Raw genomic sequence first — 22,032 nt, forward strand, 5'->3', positions numbered from 1 at the left:
GTTAGGGAATGCTGAGACACACAATTAAATTGTTTTATTAATGCTATTCAAGTGAGAGCCTCTTCTGAGGGAGCTTAAAAACCAGCTGGTAAGATTAAAGTACAAGAATGGGTCTGTTTGGGAACACAAATGTGTGTATTGTTGCTCTTTGGCTGTGTTTTTGTGGGGTGCCTTTGCAAATGTTTTCCTTACCTTGGTTAACTTAAAATATTGCCAGGTCTTTAATCCTTTGGTACAGTAAGCACTAAATCAAACCTGTGACTTTTCTGTCAGAACTTCGTCATCGGACGCCAGTGCGAGGGAATGTGTCACCCCCTCCCCCTGTTACACCAAAACAGGGATCTCCAAAAGGACCAAGTCCAGTGCCTCCAACTCCTCGCTTGCCGAGAGAAATTTCAGCACCTGGTGGACCTCCTGAGAGAACTCTTACATCAGCCTTGCAGCCAAATGTGTTACCAAGACATCCTGGATCCCGTGCCACTTCAGTGCCTGGAATGGGTAAACAGAGCACTTAATGTTGTTTACAGTTTATATTATTTTCTCTGGTTACCAATAAAACAGGCCATTTTCAGACAGTATGGAAACAGCATTTTGTTTGGATGGAGAGGAGCAGTTATCTGATTAAGCAGGAGTTCCATATTCAATTAGCCATAACTCTTTACAGCTGGCACCTTATGATACGGAAACCTATTGCCTGAGCTCATTTAACTGTTATGGCTTCTTTGTTTAAATGGTAATAAAACTTTGCAGGATTCTGTAGTCAACAATATAGCATACCTTTTTATGTTCTTGGTTTAGGCAAGCCCCAGACTTATATAAATCAGGTACATAAGGAAACACTTTCAGAATACATTCATGTTTCATTACAAAGCCCTGGACATATTTTTAACTTGCACTGTGATTTATTAAATGTTTATTTTAAGCAAAAAAACCACAAACACATGCTGCAAAGATTAAAATATGAAATACTCAATACAAAAAACACCTTTAGTTATTAGGTAGCAGAACTTTCTGAATTAGAAAGCTAATAAACAAGGGGTTAGCATCAGTGATCTTGCTGAAACATTTTACTTCTCCATTGCTGAAACGTCTAGCTAAACTCTGAAGCATTTTATACCTTTTTCATTACTAGATTGACTGTTTTGCAGATGCATTTTTCAGTTCAGTTGTGGGGGGTAAAAGCCTGTAGTGAGTGAACTCTCTCTAATTAAAAATTACGAATGGGTGCACAATGTGTCACCGTGCCTCCTGCCCACTTTTCCTTGCCTGTGATCTCACTTGTGAATGGGGATGAAATTGTAGGTTAAGAGGGTCAGATTCTAGGAAAAGGTAGAGCTGCCTCTTCTACTTGGGCTATCATCTTCTCTCAGCTTGTGTCTGTTTTGTTGCTTGTTCTTGTATTAAAATGATGACCTATTGTGGGTTTCCTCTGCAACTGTAAGTGAAGTTGTTGCGTTAGGGATGGAGAATAGGAGGGAATTCTGCCCATGTAGTAGGATCTTACTGTTGGTTGTGTGTCCGGGAGTGCATGCATGCACAATATTTTCTCATCTTATGGGTGACCCACACTGTTTTGGGCTGATGTTGATTTAGGGCCCATCCAGACCATACTAAGAATCCACATTTTCCGTATTGGAATGGTCTGCTGGTAGTCCAAACTCGACTGCTTTGCACTTCCTTTGTACTCCAGTCAAACTATTTCCTCATCCATACTTTTTTGTTTACAAACTCCCCCACCCCTTCTCCCAGCACAAGGAATGTTGCTGATTGGCTCAGATCAGAAAGAAGAAGGATGAGGGAGCCAGTGAGAACCCAACAGAAGCAGGAGGCATGGAAGGAGGTGGAGTTAGAATCACCCCCATAGGATAGTTTGAAGCAAAGCAACCGCGACTCTCTCCTTAGATTGCTTTTTCTCTCCTTTTCGCAGTATAGCTGGTATGAGAAACTGCAGATTAAGGGAGGGGAGAGTGTGGGAAGTGATTGGAGACCAATGTCATATGGAAGAGGGAGAATTAATGGAGACACAAGGAGTTTACATTGCAGATTCAATGGAAGTATGGATGAGCCCTTAGAATGGTGATTTGCAATTTTTTAGTTTGGTACTTCTCATTTTTGGTTGATGGATGTACAATCCATGCATGTCTTCCTGATGTTGTTGGACTATAGCTACCATCAGCCCTGACCATTAGTCATGCTGGCTGAGGCTGATGGAAGTTGGAGTCTGACAACATCTGAAGGGCTGCAGGTTCCTCCGCCATACCATGCACAATGATGATACCTCTGGGGATAGCTTGTGCTCCAAGGACCTTGGAAGAAACAGGTTACTAGATGCTTGTAAGTGAAGCATGAAACGGTCTTTATTTATCTTGAATGAAGAGCTGCATTGGAAAGTGCCCAGCATAGCCAGCTGTATGTCGGATGCTCAGGCAATAAGATGACTGATGCTTTGGTCTGGAAATCTCTTCACACCCGGCTCCCGGTGTTCAGTAGGGTCTGGATTTATGGCCATAGTTCTGTATTAAAATTCTGATCACATAGTACAGTTGTGTTCAGTGGTCTCAGGCAAATATGAAGCCTAACTTTAGGGAGGGAAAAATTAATATCGTACAAAAGAGTTATTGGCAAATGTGACCATTTTTAGCCATTGGGTGGTATTCAATTAAATAATTGCATGAGCACAAGAATTATCTCTAGTGCTATGGGACTTCCCCTTCCCCCCTGCACATGCCCCATACAGTCTCCAGATATGCTCTGAAAGATTGGGGGGAAACCCACAACAGGTTTAGGGGGATGGACAGGGAGAGGAGAGGGGGAGAACGTTCTGTTGGACAAGGATAAATCCTTTGCTCTGACACAATGTTTGCCCTAATGCTATGATGAGTACAACCCACAATATGTTCCTTAGAAAACAAATACTATCTGTTAACGCAGTTCTTTAGCATGCTATTAAAAGAGTCCTTCATGACACTATTGGAAGTTTATCGTTGGCGTAGGAATTTATATCCCTCAGTGTAATATTTTAAGTGTAACATTGTTATGCTAGAAGTTCTGAACAGTACACTACAACATAAAAATGAAGTTTCTTGCAAGACAAGAAGAATTCTGTATGCTGAGAAACATCAGTTGAAGTGCATATGACTGCACTTGATTATCTTTAAACTGGAAAAGATAATTCATTTTTTCATTACATTATACTTTGTGGAAGAGAATCAATTTAACAGGTATTACCACAGAGCTTCCATATGTCTAAAAATTAATAACCAGCAGGTAGTTGAGCATTTGCCAAGCTTTGCAGAAATGGCCAGTCTGCCCACAATGATTGCTTTTGATGTTCATATTAATTACTCTTGTCCATATCAGCATGAGGAACAAGATGCATGCTTTGAGAATTGTTAGTGTGCCAAGTAGTTGGAGAGGTTCTTGGGGCACATGATCTTACGTTTCAGGTTTCTTTAAGATTAGCAAGGCAACACTTTACTATGGATCCTATGGCTGTTTTAAAAGGAGAGCACCTCTAAAATGTGCATGCTTAATAATACAGAAAATACTCATCTTGAAACAAAGTTGTATGTAATTTTTTTTGGTCAGTTACATTCCATCCCTAGACTCTCTAACTTGGAAAAGTGTTCTCTTTAAATTTCATTGGTTTACAGTCATTGTTTATGTCTTGTATTGACTTGTGCAAAATGGACATATAAGTGCATTCTCATCTGAAGTTTCTGATAATTATGACAGAACTGAAAACTTAATGAAACTTGCAATCTGCCCACCCCCAATTTGTCCCGCTTGCTCTTTTCAAACTGGGGTGGGGAAACTGGTGCTCTGGATGCTGTTGGAATATGAGTCCTGTCACCTCTGACCATTGATCATGCTGACTGGCATTGAAGGAGTCCAGCAACATCTGGTATGATATGATATATTGATATGTCCCCACTTTAACTGTGGTACTGACAGAATTTACACACAAAGCGTATTTGCTTCTTTGCATAGCTAAGCCCTCTTATGGGACAGGAGGGACAAAATAATACAAAATGTGTTCTAAACCTCCCATTCAACACAGTGACGTAGATATAAACTGTCAGAACAACTGTCATAGTCCTGGTTTACACATAATGCTAAATTAACCACATATTGTCCCAGAGATGATCAGACAAACCATGATTTGTGTCTCCACAGTTTGGGTTGTTTTCCAGCTCTTCTTGCCTTTGTAGTTTGGTGAGCAATGGGGTTGAGGTGGTCAGACAAATCATGGTTAAAGAAAAGTGCTGGGTTCTCACATGATGCCATGCTATATAAGGTTCACAAGCCGACAACAAACCATGGCTTCATATTGCGGTTTCTTTGCAGTAAACAAACCATAGTTAAGCTGCTGGGCAGCAGGGTTCACACATAGTGCAAATTATAATTCTATGTGAACTAGGCCGTAATGGCTGAAGGAAGAGAGTCTTTTCTCCCCCCGGTATGTCTCGGGGACCTCTCCATACAAACATTATGTTCCTTCCACATGTAATAGAGGTACACTACATAGGAAGCTGCGTTATACCAACTCAGACCATGGGTCCATCCAGCTCAATACTGGCCACTGGTTGGCAGCAGCTGTTCAGGGTCTCAGATGGGAGATCTTCCCAGCTCTACCTGGAGATGCCAAGGGTTGAACCTGGGACCTTCTGCAGATGCTCTACCACTCAGCTTACAGCCCTTCTCCAAACTCAGTTAAGACTGTTGACTTTGATTCCAGTTTCTTTAGGGCAGCATTCTTGAACCTTAGGTCCCCAGATGTTGTTGGACTATAACTCCCATCATCCCTAGCCAGCTTAGCCAATGGTCGGGGATGATAGGAGTTGTAGTCCAACAACTAGGAATTCAAGGTTGAAGAGCACTGCTATAAGGTAGCATATTTTCAGCCGCAACAGTTTTTGCTAATTGCTGCCAGTTTCCTTTGTGTCATGGAGTGTCATGAGAGCAGCTGCTTTTATATTAATTCTCTCTGCATTCAGTTTCTAGATCACACATGGTGGACTGAAACTGGGTTGTGATTGTTGCGTAGCGTGTTAATGCCGAAGCTAAATGCCCGGTGTCCAGCGTACCCTTATGAACACAGCCGAACAGAATAAAGACGGACCACAGCGATTCATGTAGAAAGGATCTTTACTGTTCCTTCAGGCAAAGTACTCAATGATTCAACTCTTACTTCTATCAACACCCCCCACACCTTGCGGTTTCTTTTTCCAAGGCTTTATACACACGGTTTGCTCTGTGCCAGCTGCGGCTTCTCCTGTGAGCTGTCCTTGAGCTGCTGCACATGTTAACCCTTTCCTGTCTTTCTGGAAAAGCTAGCATACTACACTGTCCAGTAGCCTACAGCTCCCACCTTTTCCATAAAGACATATCATTACACGTTTGTTCACGTTACATAATGCGCTTTCAGTGGTATGGTTTTATACAGTCAAAATACGCAGTTTCTTCTGTCATTTGCTGCTTACTCCTTTCTGGAGTCCCTTTATACCCCTTTGTGTTTTGGGCTTGTAGACCACTAACATGAAACCTTTCTGGTGGTTTTCCTATGTTTGCTCTTTCAGACCTTCTTAACGTTATCAGGGGCTCTTATACTTGTTCACTGTTTGCATTCGGACTATCAGGAGGTTGTTCTTCTTCCTCCTGCTTTATCCCTGTCTCTTTCTCCCCTTCGATGGTTTCATTGTTGCTATGTGAGTTTTCCAGTTCTACATATACTGTATCATCCCATTCTTGTTCCTGCGCTTGGACACTTCTACTGAGCACAACCCTTCTTTGCTTTGGTAGCCAGACTCGATAATAAGCATTCTGGAACCCCAGCATGTATCCCTTCTCTGCTCTGGGAGCCAGTTTCCCTTTTCGTTTACCTTTGGGAACGTGCACCCAGCACATTGCGCCAAACCTCACAATGTGTAGTAGTCTGGGTTTCCTGCCATGTAGTCGTTCATAAGGGGACATTAGTATTGTACTGTGAAACAGCCTGTTCTGTATGTAATTGGCGTATAACACACACTCTCTCCAAAATGCCTTTGGGAGATCAGAATCCGTTAACATGGCTCTCATCGCATCCTGCAGGGTTCTATTTTTTCTCTCTGCTATTCCGTTTTGAACGGAGAAAATGGAGCCGTTAACGCATTTTCTATCCCTTTCTGTAACAGATACTGCTCAAACGATTTACCAGTGAATTCCCCACCTTGGTCTGAGCGAATTTGACGGATGTGTGTGTTATGTTGTACTTCGACTTTCTTTATGAACAGTTTCATTTTCCCTTCTGCTTCGTCTTTAGAGTTCAACAAATATACAGTACAAAACCTGGTATAGTCATCCACTATTACAAGGTAATATCGAGCTCCACCCTGCGACCTTTGAAACGGTCCTGCTAGGTCAACATGTATGGTTTGATATGGTTTGTGTGTGTCACTCTGCGCCTCTTTATGTATGGGAGCTACTGTGGCCTTAGTTTGGTTACATATTTCACAATCTACATACTTGTTGCACTCCTTGAGCGTTACATCCTCGTTGTTATCTGGCGTCTTTTTAATTATGCCAAAATAAGCATGGGCTAGTTTCCTATGCCACAAGTGAACGCACCTCTCATGAGGTTTCTCATTCGTAATCATTGTTATACATTCTGGGCTCTTGCTGTTAGCCTTGTGTGGTTTTACTTCGTCTTCCACCCTCTTACTATCCCTTTTGGGTCTCAATGTTACATAAAGCAGTGAATTCTTTAAATAACCTTGTAAACAAACTCTATCCCCTTTTCTTATCGTACATATTCCATGTTCAGACATTACTCCATAACCCATGGAATTCAATTTTGTAACAGACAATATATGGTTTTCCAATTCAGGTACATATAATATCAGTCATTACGGTATTTAATACACATAATTGTATGGTTCCCCTTCCCTGTACCTGTTTGTGTGTACCATCCGCAAGAACCACATCCTCTTTCGTGGGAATCATGGTTTTGAACAGTGTTCTGTCTGTGATCATACTGTGGGTAGCCCCTGAGTCTACTACCCACTCAATATTGTCTCTGTTTCCACTGCTTTTGTCCTTGTATGTGTCGGAGCTCACTAGCTGTACTTGTGACGGCTTTCTTCCTCGCCCCCTTCGTCTCAACTCACAGTCCCTTTGTAGATGTGCATGCGAACCACAGAGATAACATGTTTTTATCCCAAAAATCCTTGTACTCGTCTCGGTTCTTTCTGTTCTTCTTTCTCTCGTCTCAGATTCTCGATTTCTGTCCTCTGCTTCCTTTCGCCTTTCCCATTCTTGAATCAGCTTTCCAGATACGTATTGGACAGTCAGTGCTTCGTCTGGCATGGATTCCAAAGAACAGACCACCGGGTCCCAGGAAGTGTTCAACGAAGACAGAATGATATACACTTGTTGCAATTGCGAGTGAACCACGTTCCTTTCTTGCAACTCAGCAAACAGTTTCTTTATTTCTAATAAATGTGCTGACATTTTTACATCATCGGTCAGCCTCATTTGGTAGAGCTTTCTCGCTAAATGAATTTTGCTACTGGCTGTTTTCCTTACGTGCACCTTGTTCAGAGCAGTCCAAATAAGCCTTGCTGTCGGCTTATCTTGTATGTGCAGTAACTGGGAATCATCTACTGCTAAGATTAGATACGACCTTGCCTTTTCTTCCAGTCAAATCCACTGCTCTGGTGGTGGAACGGATGGGGGTTTGTGTATCACCACTTGCCATAAATCCTCCTTTGTCAGAAATGCTTGCATTCTCAAACGCCAACTCAAGTAATTTGTTTCTGTCAGCCGTTCGAGAGGCATCCCGGCTGAAAGCGAAACTGCCATCTTTGCAGACAAGTTCTCTGGATACGTCCTCTCCAGCAGCCCTCCTTGACTCTGGTCATTTGTTAATCCAGTTAGGCACTCTTGTCTCACTCTGGGCACTCTGGACCCATAACCCTTGTTGCGTAGCGTGTTAATGCCGAAGCTAAATGCCCGGTGTCCAGCGTACCCTTATGAACACAGCCGAACAGAATAAAGACGGACCACAGCGATTCATGTAGAAAGGATCTTTACTGTTCAGGCAAAGTACTCAATGATTCAACTCTCTTACTTCTATCAACACCCCCCACACCTTGCGGTTTCTTTTTCCAAGGCTTTATACACACGGTTCGCTCTGTGCCAGCTGCAGCTTCTCCTGTGAGCTGTCCTTGAGCTGCTGCACATGTTAACCCTTTCCTGTCTTTCTGGAAAAGCTAGCATACTACACTGTCCAGTAGCCTACAGTGATCCACCAATGAACCACATAGTGCTTGATGGTGGCTGGGATTCTTTTCAGGGGATGCTGGACTGCATAGATCTTTCACTAATTGAACAAAGTACTTCTTAGGTTCTTAAGCAAGAGTGCATACTCAGGATCACTTAAATGGGTTACCTATGTTTTAAACTTTAAGGCCCTTGGCTTATGAATGAAAAATAAATTGTACCACAGGGATCCTAGTAGAAAACAAAACACCACATCAGTGTGAATCTGGCCCACCCTTGGACTAGTGTGTGACATGTTGATGGAATTTCTGTAAGTAGGACTTGTATTCATAATGACTAGTGAAACATATGTCAGATGTGTGCTGGGAGGGGCAGAGCATTCCAGTTCTTTCTCCATCCTCCTATTCAAAATTGGAGGTGTTGTTTTAGGCAGAAGAGGTGACTCTAGGCCCTACAAAGGAGCTATGGAATGCTTCTTCCAGTTCCTAACTGAGACGTGGTGTTTGGGCATATAATTGGGAAAGAGGCATTCAGTTGTATCCAGGGTTTGTGCTGCTCAGAGTAGACCCATTGAAATGACTGGGTATGCCTAACTTAGCTCCATTTCAGTGCATCTGTATTAACTTAGTTGGATACAACCTGTTGTTTCCTTTCTGTCTCCCCACTCTCAAACCTGACTTCTGGTTTGGGGGCAAGAAAGGAAACAGAAAATCCATTTCCCCTACCTGCTGTCATGGGGTCCCTGTCAGTGAAGGCCAATCCATTTGATGTAGCGATGTTGGGTGAGGGAATATTGCTGCCTCCTCCACACACAGTACTTTATTTTTTCACACGGGAGTGTGCAATAAGCCACCCACTTTTAATGAGATAAAATAAATCAGGGATAGGGAATCTGTGTGAATGCCTGTGCTTCAGGGAGGAGGACCCTATGATCCTCCAGATGTTGTTGTTGGACTACAGCTCCCATCATCCCTGACTGTTGGCCAAGCTGACTGAGACTGATGATCCAACAACATCTGGAGGGCCATAGGTTCCTCATTCCTGAAGCAAAACTATTCACACAGGGACATAACTGAGGGGGGACTAAACTGGTCACAAGTAATTGTGTCTGGAGTGAGAATTAGATTTTTGTCCCAAATTGCACTCTGTTTATCTTCTCCTGCAGAATTCAGTGGGAACCACTGGGGCTGATTTCCATAGTTCTATTTGTGTGTTTGTTACTTAATGCCTGCAACATCTACTGGTGATTTGCATGCCACAGGTAGAACTTCCATATTGTCTCCACACAATGATTTTCCAGTGGAGCATGGGCAAGCTTCCATCTCCATGAATATGGACAAAAATTTGAAGAGTTTAAAAAGCAGAAAAGGCCAGAGTTTAGTCAGGACTTCTTCAGGTTGCGTGCCATCTTTTCAGGTTCCCTCCAGTATCTCATCCTTCTTCTTCTTCAAAGATCTTATCCCTTCTTACACTTCACCACCACCACATGTGAGAGATACCCAAATGTGTCAGCCTTATTTTGTTAGTAAGTTCAAGGTCACAGAATTTGCATTTTCTTGAATATTTGGGATGGGAAAGTATTTGAATTTCTAACATTGATAAACAGAAGGAAAGAGCTTGCATTTTGTATTAAAAATAAGTTCTTTTCTGTTTTCCATACTTTATTTTGCATTGTTAGCCTGCTTTTCCCTCGAGCCCAGGCTTTTCCTATGCTTGTTTAATCCTCACAACAACCCTGTGAGGTAGGTTAGGTTGAAAGAGAGTGGCTAGCCTAAGGTCACCTGATGAGCTTCATTGTGAGTGAGGATTTGAACCTTGATCTTCCCAGTGCTTAGTGAAGCCCTCCAACCACTGCACCACACTGGTTCTCTGTTGTAGTAAAGATTCAGAAGTAATACAACAGATTCAGTGGTCTTCATGCCCTAAGAAAAAGGGAAGTGGTCAGTATCCAAGGTTGCAATCCTATACAAATGTATCTGAGAGTAAGTGGGGCTTACTTGTGAGTAGACACATATAGGATTGTTTTGATCCAAAGAACAAATCTGAAATGTGGCCACGGTCTGTGGCAGGACTAAACAGTAGCCTTTGCTTTCTCCCATAGGGTGGGCCACTAGAGCATGGGTTATAAGTTGTAGTTTGATAAGTGACAAGTCCAGCAACTTGGAACATCCAGGGAATGTGCACATGAGAAAACAGTGAGAGAAAGCAGCTTATTTAACTTAGAGCAGCCTTTCCCAACCTTTGGGTCCCCAGATGTGGCTGGACTACATTTCCCATCATTCCTGACCATTGGCCATGCTGGCTGGGGTTGATGGGAGTTGTAGTCCAACAACATCTGGGGACCCAAAGGTTGGGAAAGGCTGACTTAGAGGAAAGAAGCTTTGGGGAACATAGCAGCATTAAAAACCTGAAAGACTGCTGTAAACAGCTATCAAGGGAGGCAAAAACTTTCCAAATCTGTGAAGGTGACAGTTTCCCTGTTACATGTCTTGTTTTCATTAGAAAAAATAACAAACGAGAAGCTGACATATGAAATTAAACCTGATAGCAGGGTTGAAGTGCGCAGGAATATAATGTAACCTGGAAAACACATTAGGGTCACTTTATTCCATTTTGTATCCTTCATAGGAACTGGAAGTAAATGCCCTTATTCGTGGTTGGTTAGTCAGTAGATTGCTAACAATCCAGTCTTGGTCTTCCAGGTCTTCATCCTCCAGGACCTCCGTTGGCAAGACCTATTCTTCCTCGAGAGAGGGGAGTGTTGGATAGAGTTGTTGAATACTTAGTTGGAGATGGTCCACAGAACAGGTAAGCTGTTACTGCGTTAAATTCTGAAGTCATAACACTGAATTGATTGTCAGGTTACCTTTCATGATTTCTTCTTTGCATCACTCTGGCGATTGCAGAGCCCACACTGGGATTTTTCCTCTTGGTAGCTTTGCACCTTCCAGAAACTGGGGCAAGTAATGAATGTAATGTGAAAGGGGGCACTTGGAGTGCAATCCCGTGCATGTCTACTTAGAATTAAGTCCCACTGAGTTCAGTGGGACTTACCTCCAGATGAGTGGGTATAGGATTGCATGGGTATAGGATTGCAGTTTACATAAACTCTGTGTTGGAATGCTCGTTGCTCTGAGAATCTCAATAACTAAGCTTTAATTTAATCATATGTGCCTTTCAGGCAGTTCTTGGAATGCGGACAGCTCTATAAAGCATTGGTTTATTTGAGCAGTGATTTTTAGCCATTTTTCAAATATTCTGTTTCTTTTTTTCCAAATACTCTACCTCTTTATTGTTTGAATGTCAGCAAACCTACTTTTATCTCGTTGTAATTTCAATCCAGTAGTTCAAAATGATGGTACTTTAAACCAAATTGCCAAAATATTTGGCTCTGATTTTAATTGCAGTACAATTAAAAATACTCTGTTGAATTTGAAATTTGCATTTATGTGATAAGTATGAAATTCACTTTTCAATAGGGTTATATTTGTAGGTGCCTACACACCGGCTAAACATATTGTGGGAGTGCTGGGAGGAAACCTAGTCTCCTTTTTCAGTTGTTGTGCCAAATATGCTGGCATTGTGAGCAGAGTGCCTGACATAATGCCCAAATGGACATTAGCAGTCCATTTTCCCCTCCATGCATGTAGACTGTGTGGAGGTGAACGTGTGTAAACAGGGCTCATACTTCTTTAATTCTGAATGTTAATGCCCTCCTATTGGTGTGCAGCTTGATGAAGTGATCCAATAGTATGCCTATATTCATTAATAGGGGGAAAAAACCCTTGCAGTTTAAGAATGTAACTATTGCCAACAGATATTTCTATCAAACTTTAAAAAGCAGATAATTTGGGCAGCTATAGGGAATGCATCAGGGGAGCAGGAGACCTGACCTCCTCTCTGAGATATTGTACTGCCCTACATATTTGCCAAAATGCAAACACAATATAGGTTGATCTTTCACAGTCCAATCCACTTCCTGTGTAGCTTGGAAAAATTTGGTAACGTGCCTCTGAGCATATGGTGAGTAGTGGCAACACCTGCCATCTCCAAAGATGGAGAATTACATTTTTCTATGTATGGTGGTGTTCTTACTTTCCTTCTTTTCTGTGTTACTACTGTTTCTACAGAGAATCTAACCTAGAAAATTATATTCTTAGAAATCTGTGTGAAATTTATTTTTATTAATTTCAAAGCCTTTTTATTGGTCGATGTCATATGATGGTGAAGATAGCTTTTTTTTTGTTTCAAACTGGAGGTTATGCTCTATTTCTATTTTGGGTGCATTAACACCCAAATCTGAAACTGCAGTGTGATGTAAAATCAGATGGATTACAATATGTTGCTACTTAAACAATGACTCTAGCTGTTGGAAAAACAAACTTGGCCTGCCCAAGATGCATGTTTTCAGCCTGCTATGCTTAAACTACTCCACTTAAGGAAAGGTGGGCATGGTCAATTAAAAACATAGAGCACACCTAGAATTTTGCTAGAATATATTTCACGTCCCCTTGTTTTATCTTGTGCAAACTGAGACACTCCCCATGTCCATTGGTAACTATTCTGCAGAAAGGTCAGTGCCATTATTCCACAGTTGTTTTTTGAGCTTTTTTTAAATGTTGCAAAGTGTTGCTATAGTTCACATATTCACAGAAACAGAAGCAAAAGAGAATGATTTACTATAGGAAACTTAGGTAAAATTGCAGAGTAAATCAAACATATTTAAAGTGACTATCTGAACGATATCAACTGTTTTAATATAGTTGCTTCCTGCCTGTTAAAACAAGATGAGCACAGCACATGTCTTGTTTCTGTGATTGCAGGTGTTACCACCACTCACCATATGCTCAGAGGCATACGTTACCAAATTCTTCCAAGCTACACAGGAAGTGGATTGGACTGTGAAAGACCAACCCAAATTGTGTTTGCATTTTGACAAATTTGTAGGGCAGTACAATATCTCAGAGAGGAGTTCAGGTCTCCTGCTCCCCTGATGCATTTACTATAGCTGCCTAATTTCCCTGCTTTTTAAAGTTTGATAGAAATATCTGTTGGCTATAGGTACGGTCTTAAACCACAAGTTTTTTTGCCTATTAGTGAATTTTCCTGCTTTTTAATCCAGGAGGTAAGAAATGGAATTGTGTGCAAGTTTGCTGAGAATGGATTGATCATTTGCATGCTTATTGAGTTCAGTGGGATTTACTCCCCTGCAATCATGGCTAGGATAGGTACAACTGACCATAGGGGAGAAGGAGGGGGAGGGGAGAGTAGAGGGAAGGAAGAAGGGGGATAGGGGAACAGAAGGAGGGGGAGGGGGAACGAGGGGATTGGAAGAAGGAGGGGTGAGGGATGAAGGAAGGGGGAGGGAAGAGGCAAAAGGAAGGTGATGGGAGGGAGGAGGAGGGGAGGGCAGGTGTGATCGTTTGCATACTTCTTTAGTTCAATGGGATTTACTCCCGTGCAATGATGCTTCAAAATGAAATGGACTGCCTTCAAGTCGATTCTGACTTATGGCGGCCCTATGAATAGGTTTTTCATGGTAAGCGATATTCAGAGATGGTTTACCATTACCTTCCTCTGAGGCTGAGAGGCAGTGACTGGCCCCAGGTCACCCAGTGAGCTTCATGGCTGTGTGAAAATTTGAACCCTGGTCTCCCAGGCCGTAGTCCTAGGATAGGTAAAACTGACCATGGGGGAGGAGGAAGGGGAAGGGAGAGGGTGGAGGAGGGGGAAGGAAGGGGTTGGAAGGGGATGGGGTGGGGAAGGGAGGAGTGAAGGAAGGGAGAGGGAAGGGGCAAGAGGGAGGGAGAGGGAAGGGGCAAGAGGGAGGGAGGAGGAGGGGAGGATAGGTTTGATCATTTGCATGCTTTTTGAGTTCAGTGGGATTTACCCCTGTGCAGTCATGCATAGGATAGGTGAAACTGACTTGGGGGAGGGGCAAGGGGAGAGGAGGGGAGGGGAGGAGATTGGGTGGGTGGGCACTGGGTGGAGGGGAAGCCCCTTTCCTTTCCTTTCTGAAAGGAAAACATTGTGAACAGTACCATTATTTTTCAGGGTTTTCCCACCTTTTTGTTTTACAGTAGGCACATGTAGCTTCCCACCCAAATTTAAACCAAAGCTGTCCCTGGCCTCATGCACACCAGACTGTTATTTCACTTTAGGCAGTCATGGCTTCTCCCAAAGAATCCTGGGAAGTGTAGTTAGTGAAGGGTGCTGAGAGTTGCTAGGAGATGCTCTGTTCCACTCACAAAGATTCAATCAGAGTGGCTGACTGTTAAACCACTCTGGCCACTAGAGCTCTGTCAGGGGAACATGAGTCTCCTCTCATATTTCACATGAAATCAAAATCTGGTGTGGATGTTCCGCCCAATTAGGAAAGCCAAGCCAAGCAGTTAGTCTGGCTTTTGGAACACTGACAGTTGGTTCTTACTGAGCATGCCCAACATTATCATTGAGTTCAAGCCAAAGTTTCTTAAATTAGTTAAAAATCAGCCAGGCATTTTTTTTAACTTAAACTGCAGAAGATGAAGGTCAGAGTATGGGGGCAAGGTCAGTAATAGGATTACAGGTACTCTGTGAACATGGCTGATTTTTAATTAATTTCAACAGATTATGAGAGCTCTGCCAGAAAAAAGTCCAAAAAGGGTCTATTTCCCCCCTTCTCTTTTTACACTTTGAACTCTTGATTCTCTGAATGTTTTGTGTATCACCATGAAAATTTAGAGGGTTGTTAAGCAAGTGTTTCTGAGTTCAGGACTATGAGTTTTGTAAGGTTTTGTTTTGAAATGAGCTTATGGGAAGGATCAGAATGGCATGGGGTGGTATTTTCAGTTTAACATTTAACTACTCTCGTGGCTGTATAATTAAATTAATGACTAAAATTAAGTGACTAAACTCAGCCTCTGATCTCTTCTTCTTTAGATACGCACTTATATGCCAGCAGTGTTTCTCACATAATGGAATGGCTTTGAGGGAGGAATTTGAATATATTGGTAAGAACAAATGCATATATTCTGCTGCTTGAATAAGATCCCCACCCTGAAATGTCAATTCAGGCATGTGCAGAATGTAATATATTGATTCTTGCTTAACTCTGTGTTGGGCTGTGTCCTAAAAGTCGATCACTGCTCTCTGCAGGTGAGGGCCTCCTGCAGATGCCATCTTACCAGGAGGTCCATTCTGAACAAGATAAGAATCGGGCCTTTAGTGTTGTGACACCCACACTTTGAAATTCCCTCCCCTTAAATATTAGACAGGCATCATCTCTGTTATCTTTTCAGCACCTATTGAAAACCTTCCTCTTTCAACAAGCCTTTTAAGTGGAGACCTTTTCCCAGTCTACATCTGTGCTGGAATTGCTTTTTAAGATGTTTTTAAAGATGTTTTCAAGATGTTTTGTTTTAATATGTTTTAAAGGCTTTTGTTTTTAAGATGTTTTAAAGTACTTTTAATGTTTTTGTTTGCTGCTCTGGGCTCCTTCTGGGAGGAAGGTGGGATATAAATTTAATAAATACATAAATAAAATAATAAAAGTGCAAGAGCCATAAGAGCCACACAAAACTCTATGCTGTATTCCTTATTTATCACACTTATAATATATTATGCTATACATTTGTGTATATCTTTAGAATGTGTTCTCCAATTTTTTTTTAAGTCCAGTGATACGCAGATCAAGGAACGTGTGTGCAGAACTGAGCTGTAGAAATAAGCTGCTTTCTGTCCATTCTTTTAAGGTGACTCTTAGGGGAAACAGGACCCTAAAGGGTTTTATATTTAGATCTTCACTTTACCAGAACTTTAACAAAATTTGCTTTAATACCAAAATCTGTGGGAGACATCAGAGATGAAGTGGGAACAAACGCTGGCAGTTATTCTTTAGTTTTATGGCTGACAATAACTTAAGACAGGCACAACTCTTCATTGAACATCGATGTTTATTTTGCCTCCTCTCAGCAAACAAAAATCAGTTTGCAAGTAATGTGAGAGAAATTATGTCACGACGCTTCCTTTTTTCTTGTTCTACGTGGGTGTGCCCTCCCATTTGCCCTTGACTCTGGGAGGCACATTAACACAGAATTCATTTATTATGTTCTTGTATTATTAGTACACTAATACTTTTATTGAAATATACATGTTCAGGTCCTGTACGACACGTGTGTGGTCAAAGTTTGGCTTAAGCTCTCCTGAACAAGATTTTTCCCAGCTAAATTCACCTCAATTCATCAGACAGTAGCCATACTGCATATAAATAAAAGAAGGTTTATATTGGATACGTAGCCTAAATGTTAACAGGCTATGATTTGCCTGCATGTTGTGACACGGGGGAGGGGGTGAGGGGGTGGAGCTTTTGAGCTGTTTCCAGAAGTATACCATGTGGTGCTGCCAAACTCTTTTCTTAGCTGCTATGTAAACTGTCCTCTGTTACATCTACTTAGGGAAACTCACAAAGTGCAGTAGCCATTCTTGGTAGTACATTTAAACCTTGAGTTTAGTGGTTATGTTCCCTAAATATGCCTGTTCAAAATCCTAATATATAGATTGCCCCCCTCCCCCATTCATACACACATTCACATCTGCTGCTAAACTACTTGGAAAGCAACAAAATGGGTGCATATGCTCTCTGTCCAAGTGGCAATTTTGCACACTTCAGCCAGTGACATAAGGCTGGTCAGGAAGAGAGAAGTTTTTATGAATATTTTCTCCTCGGAATACATTTCAAACTCATAAGTACCTTCTAAAAATATCTGATCAGTTGTTGACTGAGTCCTTACAACTGTAATTCAAAACACTGCAATAAGTCACCAAAATCTCAATCCATTTTTGAATGTTGCATTCAACACTGCTGTCCTGGTTGCTCAATGGAACTTCCCCTTCTCTCCCGCAGTTCCCTGCGCACCCTCAGAATCTGCTCCAGAGGATTGGGGGACCCCTAGGGCAGATGTTGGGGGGGCACGGAGAAAGGATAGGAAGTGGAGGTTCTGTTGACTAAGCAGAATTCTGCTTGCGTGCTTTGGCTGCAACCCATAAAATGCAAATTAATGAGGTCACATCATTCACTTTCTGCACATCTGACCATAGTTAAAATATAGTTCGAGATTGATCAATGTACTTGTCCTGTGAAACTTTTACCGCTTAACACCAAGACTCTCAAACCCTTGGAAGCCCCCTCATCAGGCAAGGTGGCCTCGACTCCGGGAGCCGAGATAAGGAAGGGACAACCAGCAGGGGTGACCTGCAGGGACCAGCTTTTATTTGCTGTTCCAGGAAGGAGCAAGTACTAGGTGTCTGAGCCCAGGCATCTGTCCTCTCCATCTCTGCCCCTTGGTGTGTGGGTCCCAAATCACTTCTTCCTTCACTGCCACTCACTGCTGCTGTTTTTCCACTTGATTGAAAGGTAGCATGGAGAAGGGCTGCACAACGTCAGCTGTAATAACCTGTATACTGCTTCTTTTGCACCCCTCCCTTTCCCACTCCCCAAGGCTAGAACCAGCAGGAGGCTGAAGAGAGTAGGGAGTACAACTAAGCAAAGAGAAATGTTGCCTTAAGATACAATTATTTTCCCCTCCTTTTCTTATACTGTGTATTTAACAAGAACAAGAAGGATATTTGCATACAAAACTTTGAGCAGCAGAGCCAAAAGATTTTTGAAACTCTGTATCGGCAATTTCAGATCTGAGTAGAGACTTGCCTGCCGTAGAAAAGCAAGTCTTGTTTGTTGTTACTATCTGAATGCTTCAGGAACGTTTAAACTTAAAATATAGAGTAAATCTCTGATAATGGAGAAAGGTGAGAGCATTTGGTTAAAATTAGGTCTGTTGTCCTGTCATACCTTCCAAGTTAATACTTTAAGTCTTGCAGCCATTGAACTGTCTGCACGTTCAGGCTCAATCTTCAGTAAGCTTACTGCATGTACTTGTATTAAACCTTGGTGCAGCGTTTAGATGTGCCTACTGCTTTTTCCTGAATCCTGCAAGAAAAACGAGGCCACAAGCTCCACAACTTCCAGATTTCAGTGCTGAAAAGAAGCAGCCCACAGAGATGCAGAGCATGACTGACTCTTTGCAGGTGGGGGAGGAAAAGCTAGAAGAGCATCAAATAGCTGAAGGTATGCATTGAATCCTCCAAAAATGTAATTAAGGCAGTTTGATGTAGTGATATGAAGCATTGGCCTCTTCCTCGCAGTGTAATTTATTCAACCTTGCCAATATGTGTTAGATATGATATAAACTCTGTTGCTTATAGCTAAAGGCAACACAATAGTATGTCACATATGGGGAAAATCTTTTTTCATCTTCGTTTCCTAAGAACAATATCTTGGGTCATCCTGTGGTATATTTTGCCTTGTTCGTACTTCAAAGTTTGCTGCCAAGGATGCTTTTTAGCCTGTTTTTTCCAGCTGCAGTAGCATCTAAACTGATATACAAAAGATACTTCCCTTACTATCTAGGAAGAGTATTGGTATCATAATTTTCTTTGTTTACAAAACCGTGGTGGTTCTACAGATTTTTTTTTTTAAGTGTCAATATTAGCATTTACAGTCTGTTATCAAGGGATTTGGATCCCAGAGTGGTTAAATTTCATTGTTTTCCCCAGGTCACTGGGATGAGGTGGGGTTGAAGTTCCTGCCTTTGTTTGTTAAGTTAGTTTTGCTGTTTTCCCAGGGCAGAAAAATCTAGTAAAACTAACTTTTTAAAAAAGAAAATGGGGTAGTTCAAAGACAAATCGTCATCTTTAATTTAACAAAGTTCCTTTTGAGATGCTTTATAGGCTGAAAATACAGTAAGCATCTTGTGCTCAGCTAACAAGAAAATGCAGCATTCTAAGAATATAACTTAGAATATAACTGTATATTTATTTCTTTAAGAGTACTTAGTGATATGAAGTGAAGCTATATTTAAAGCATCTTTTTGTAGATGCTCTAAACATCTTGAGAGTATATCTAGAGAAGATCGTCTCACCAGGTGCTCTTAGAAGAAGAAATATAACATGTAATGTCCTTAAATGACAAGGTTTACAGTCAAAAAACCTTTGTAACCCTTTACAATATTGATACAAACTGGTGTCAATTGTCCTTTTATTTTTATATGCCTTTCTGCTTGAAAACATAATTTTTAATAATTTTTAAAAGCACAGTGTATCCAGATGTTATCTTCAGTGAAGAAAAGAGCAATCCAGCAGAGGGATCCTAGTGGGAGAAGGGAGGAGGCTGATGTTTGCTGCAACACCACATCCCACACTTTTTCAGAGTCTCCCAAATCTCTGGAGCAGATCTTCAGAGGACACAAGAGGCTGCAAGAAGAAGGGGGAACCACAATTTTATCACCACATTTTGGGCGATTTTCCCCTTTCCAATTGCAGCCCCATATCACTCTACCCAGAGTCTGTGAGTTCAAATCCCAGCTCGTGTCTCCTGGGTGTCAAGGGCCAGCTAAAGATCACCCCCACAGTGAGTGGCTCAGGGGTTACGTGCCCTGCCACCTGTGCAGCCGTGGGCAAACTGCATAGTCCCAAGGAGCCCAGTTGCCCCCCAGCTGGCAGTTGCGGACAAGGAAGGGGCTGGCTTGTGCAGCTGTGGCAAGCTGAGCAGGTCCTAGCCAGCTGGGGAGGCCTAGCCTCAGAGGGAGGCAATGGTAAACCCCCTCTGAATACCGCTTACCATGAAAACCCTATTCATAGGGTAGCCATAAGTCAGGATCTACTTGAAGGCAGTCCATTTCCATTTACAGTGTTTGATAGGTCACCCTGACCCTTCAGAGAGGCTTTATAAGAGCTACAGAAAGGAGGAGAGGAAGGGAAAGATCAGTTGTGTGAGCTTGCCTTGCATTCTGGCAATGTTGAATACTACCCACTAACTCCACAGGAATTAATCACATGATTAGTTTAATCAAATGTTTATGTCTTGTGCAGAACCTTTAGAAGAAGCTACCCAACCTACTGAGACAGATCAGGAAGATGACAAAGCTTTGACTATTGAAGACCACTGTGATGAATTAGTTGGAGCGCCTGATAGAGAGCAACCAGCAAGTGAAGCCAAAACTGCAACTACAGACTCCGAGTCTGCTGTCCCAGCTGACCAAAAACAAAAACCTCTAGCACAAGACTAAAGTGCCTAATTATTTTTAGCTATATTCTTTCAGCTGTTACTTTTCAGATGGATCGCTTTCAAAAGCTGATTACATCTTCACTCTCATGAGCTCAGACTGCCACTCCACTTTATGTTGAAGCTATGTGTACTATGAGTACTTTGTTGCAAGAGTGTATGTGTTTGATGAGCTAAAGCACTTCAGGATGTACAAGTTATGAAGTCTAACCCAAGCACAGACATCCTTACTTTTTTTATTTTGCAAAGACAACGTAAAAATGCCTAATGGAGTATTTTACATACAAGTGATCTAAAATACAGTATTACAAGAGTGCTGTAAATAACTAAAACAATGTGTAATTAATTGTTGGTTTAGTAAACGTGGGTGGTGGGTTATATTTAGATACTGAATAAAGTTTGAATATCTAGATGTTTACAGGAGAAATGGTGCTTAGGTATCTATCATAAGCAGTGTGAAAGTGTCATTGCAATTAAAACTTAATCACTCCTAATCCCTTTTTTCCCATCTGAGAGAATGCAATTTTTGAAGGGGTCACTTCAAAGTATATCTCCTTTTTTGGCTATATGCATATAACAGATGGGCTAACAGCGTGTGAAATAGAAAGCTAGTTTGTGTTTACATAAAGCGTAGGAGTATCTGCACTTGATTGTACTTGAATACTGAGCATTACTTATACTTGTACAATAATGACAATATAGGTGAATTTTGTGTATTTTGTTAAAGGGAAATAAAAGACTATGTAGCATTATGTACTTGCTTTGCATGTCATTGTGACTGCTTTTTTAAAGTTTAGACTTCCACTACATTGAAACTTTTCATTTTGTGAAAACTCTTGAATTTAAAGCCAGGATGTGAAAACCTTTGGTAGAATAACAGAGGCACAATATGGAGTTTTGTACATGTTACTATTGTTGGAAGAGTATTTGCTTAGATTTATTTGTTTAAATATTGGATTATTACTTTGGCACTTAAGCAAACCTTTTCAAACTTGGTGATCTCTTCAAGCTTGGTGATTTTCCTTTTTGAAAAAGCCAAGACAAGTTGTGGAGAGTGGGAATTCTGTAATTGCAGAAGAGGCAGTGAATCCTGATGATAGCATCCCATCTACATCATCAAGCAGTTTGGTAACATCAGGAGTTGAATGTGTAGACACTGAATTCAGTAATTCAAGTAATATCTCTGACAATGAGAAAGGACAGTCAAATGGCGCCAGTGATAGAGAAGCAGAAAGCCGTATTCAAGCCTAGCCAAATTATTCTATGATCTTAGCCTGTTTAATCTTAGAAGAGGGTGTGGCTGTGACTATTGGGAAGAGACGCTGCACTTCTGAATTTGCCACTACATTACTGCTGAAGACTGTGGACAGAATGTATCCAACCAATGGTATTTTCAGGCCAGAGTTAGGATCCAGGCGTGCTTGTTTGCTTGGTTTTTCCCTTCAAAGGATATGCAAACAAGTGCCAATCACTGATAGTTATCAAAGATGTTGTGTGCTTTTTTCCTGGTCTAATAACTTAGTAGAAGCTTTCTGTCTAGAAATACGCGTATTTTGGAGTAGATCCATTGAAATCCATGGACCTAAGTTAGTCATGTCCATTAATTTCAATGGTTCTGCTACCACTGCATACAACCCAGAGTGTCTTGCTTGTTCCATTTTACCTTCCTTATT

At 41.6% G+C, this 22,032-nt stretch overlaps 1 protein-coding gene across 4 annotated transcripts in view; it reads left to right on the top strand.

Annotated features, from left to right (window-relative positions):
- Window positions 1–21,115, top strand: part of LNPK (lunapark, ER junction formation factor) — a 57,561-nt gene extending 36,446 nt beyond the window's left edge. For all 4 annotated transcript variants that reach the window (XM_061608407.1, XM_061608405.1, XM_061608404.1 and 1 more), the window contains exons 9-13: window positions 274–498; window positions 10,962–11,067; window positions 15,181–15,251; window positions 18,194–18,364; window positions 20,167–21,115. In XM_061608407.1, the coding sequence (XP_061464391.1) occupies window positions 274–498; window positions 10,962–11,067; window positions 15,181–15,251; window positions 18,194–18,364; window positions 20,167–20,363 (770 nt within the window). In that variant the 3' untranslated portion in view covers window positions 20,364–21,115. The remainder of the gene's footprint in view (window positions 1–273; window positions 499–10,961; window positions 11,068–15,180; window positions 15,252–18,193; window positions 18,365–20,166) is intronic.
- Window positions 21,116–22,032: the final 917 nt, after the last annotated feature.

This window comes from Rhineura floridana, chromosome 2, assembly GCF_030035675.1.
Source record: "Rhineura floridana isolate rRhiFlo1 chromosome 2, rRhiFlo1.hap2, whole genome shotgun sequence".
Lineage (NCBI taxonomy): Eukaryota > Metazoa > Chordata > Lepidosauria > Squamata > Rhineuridae > Rhineura > Rhineura floridana.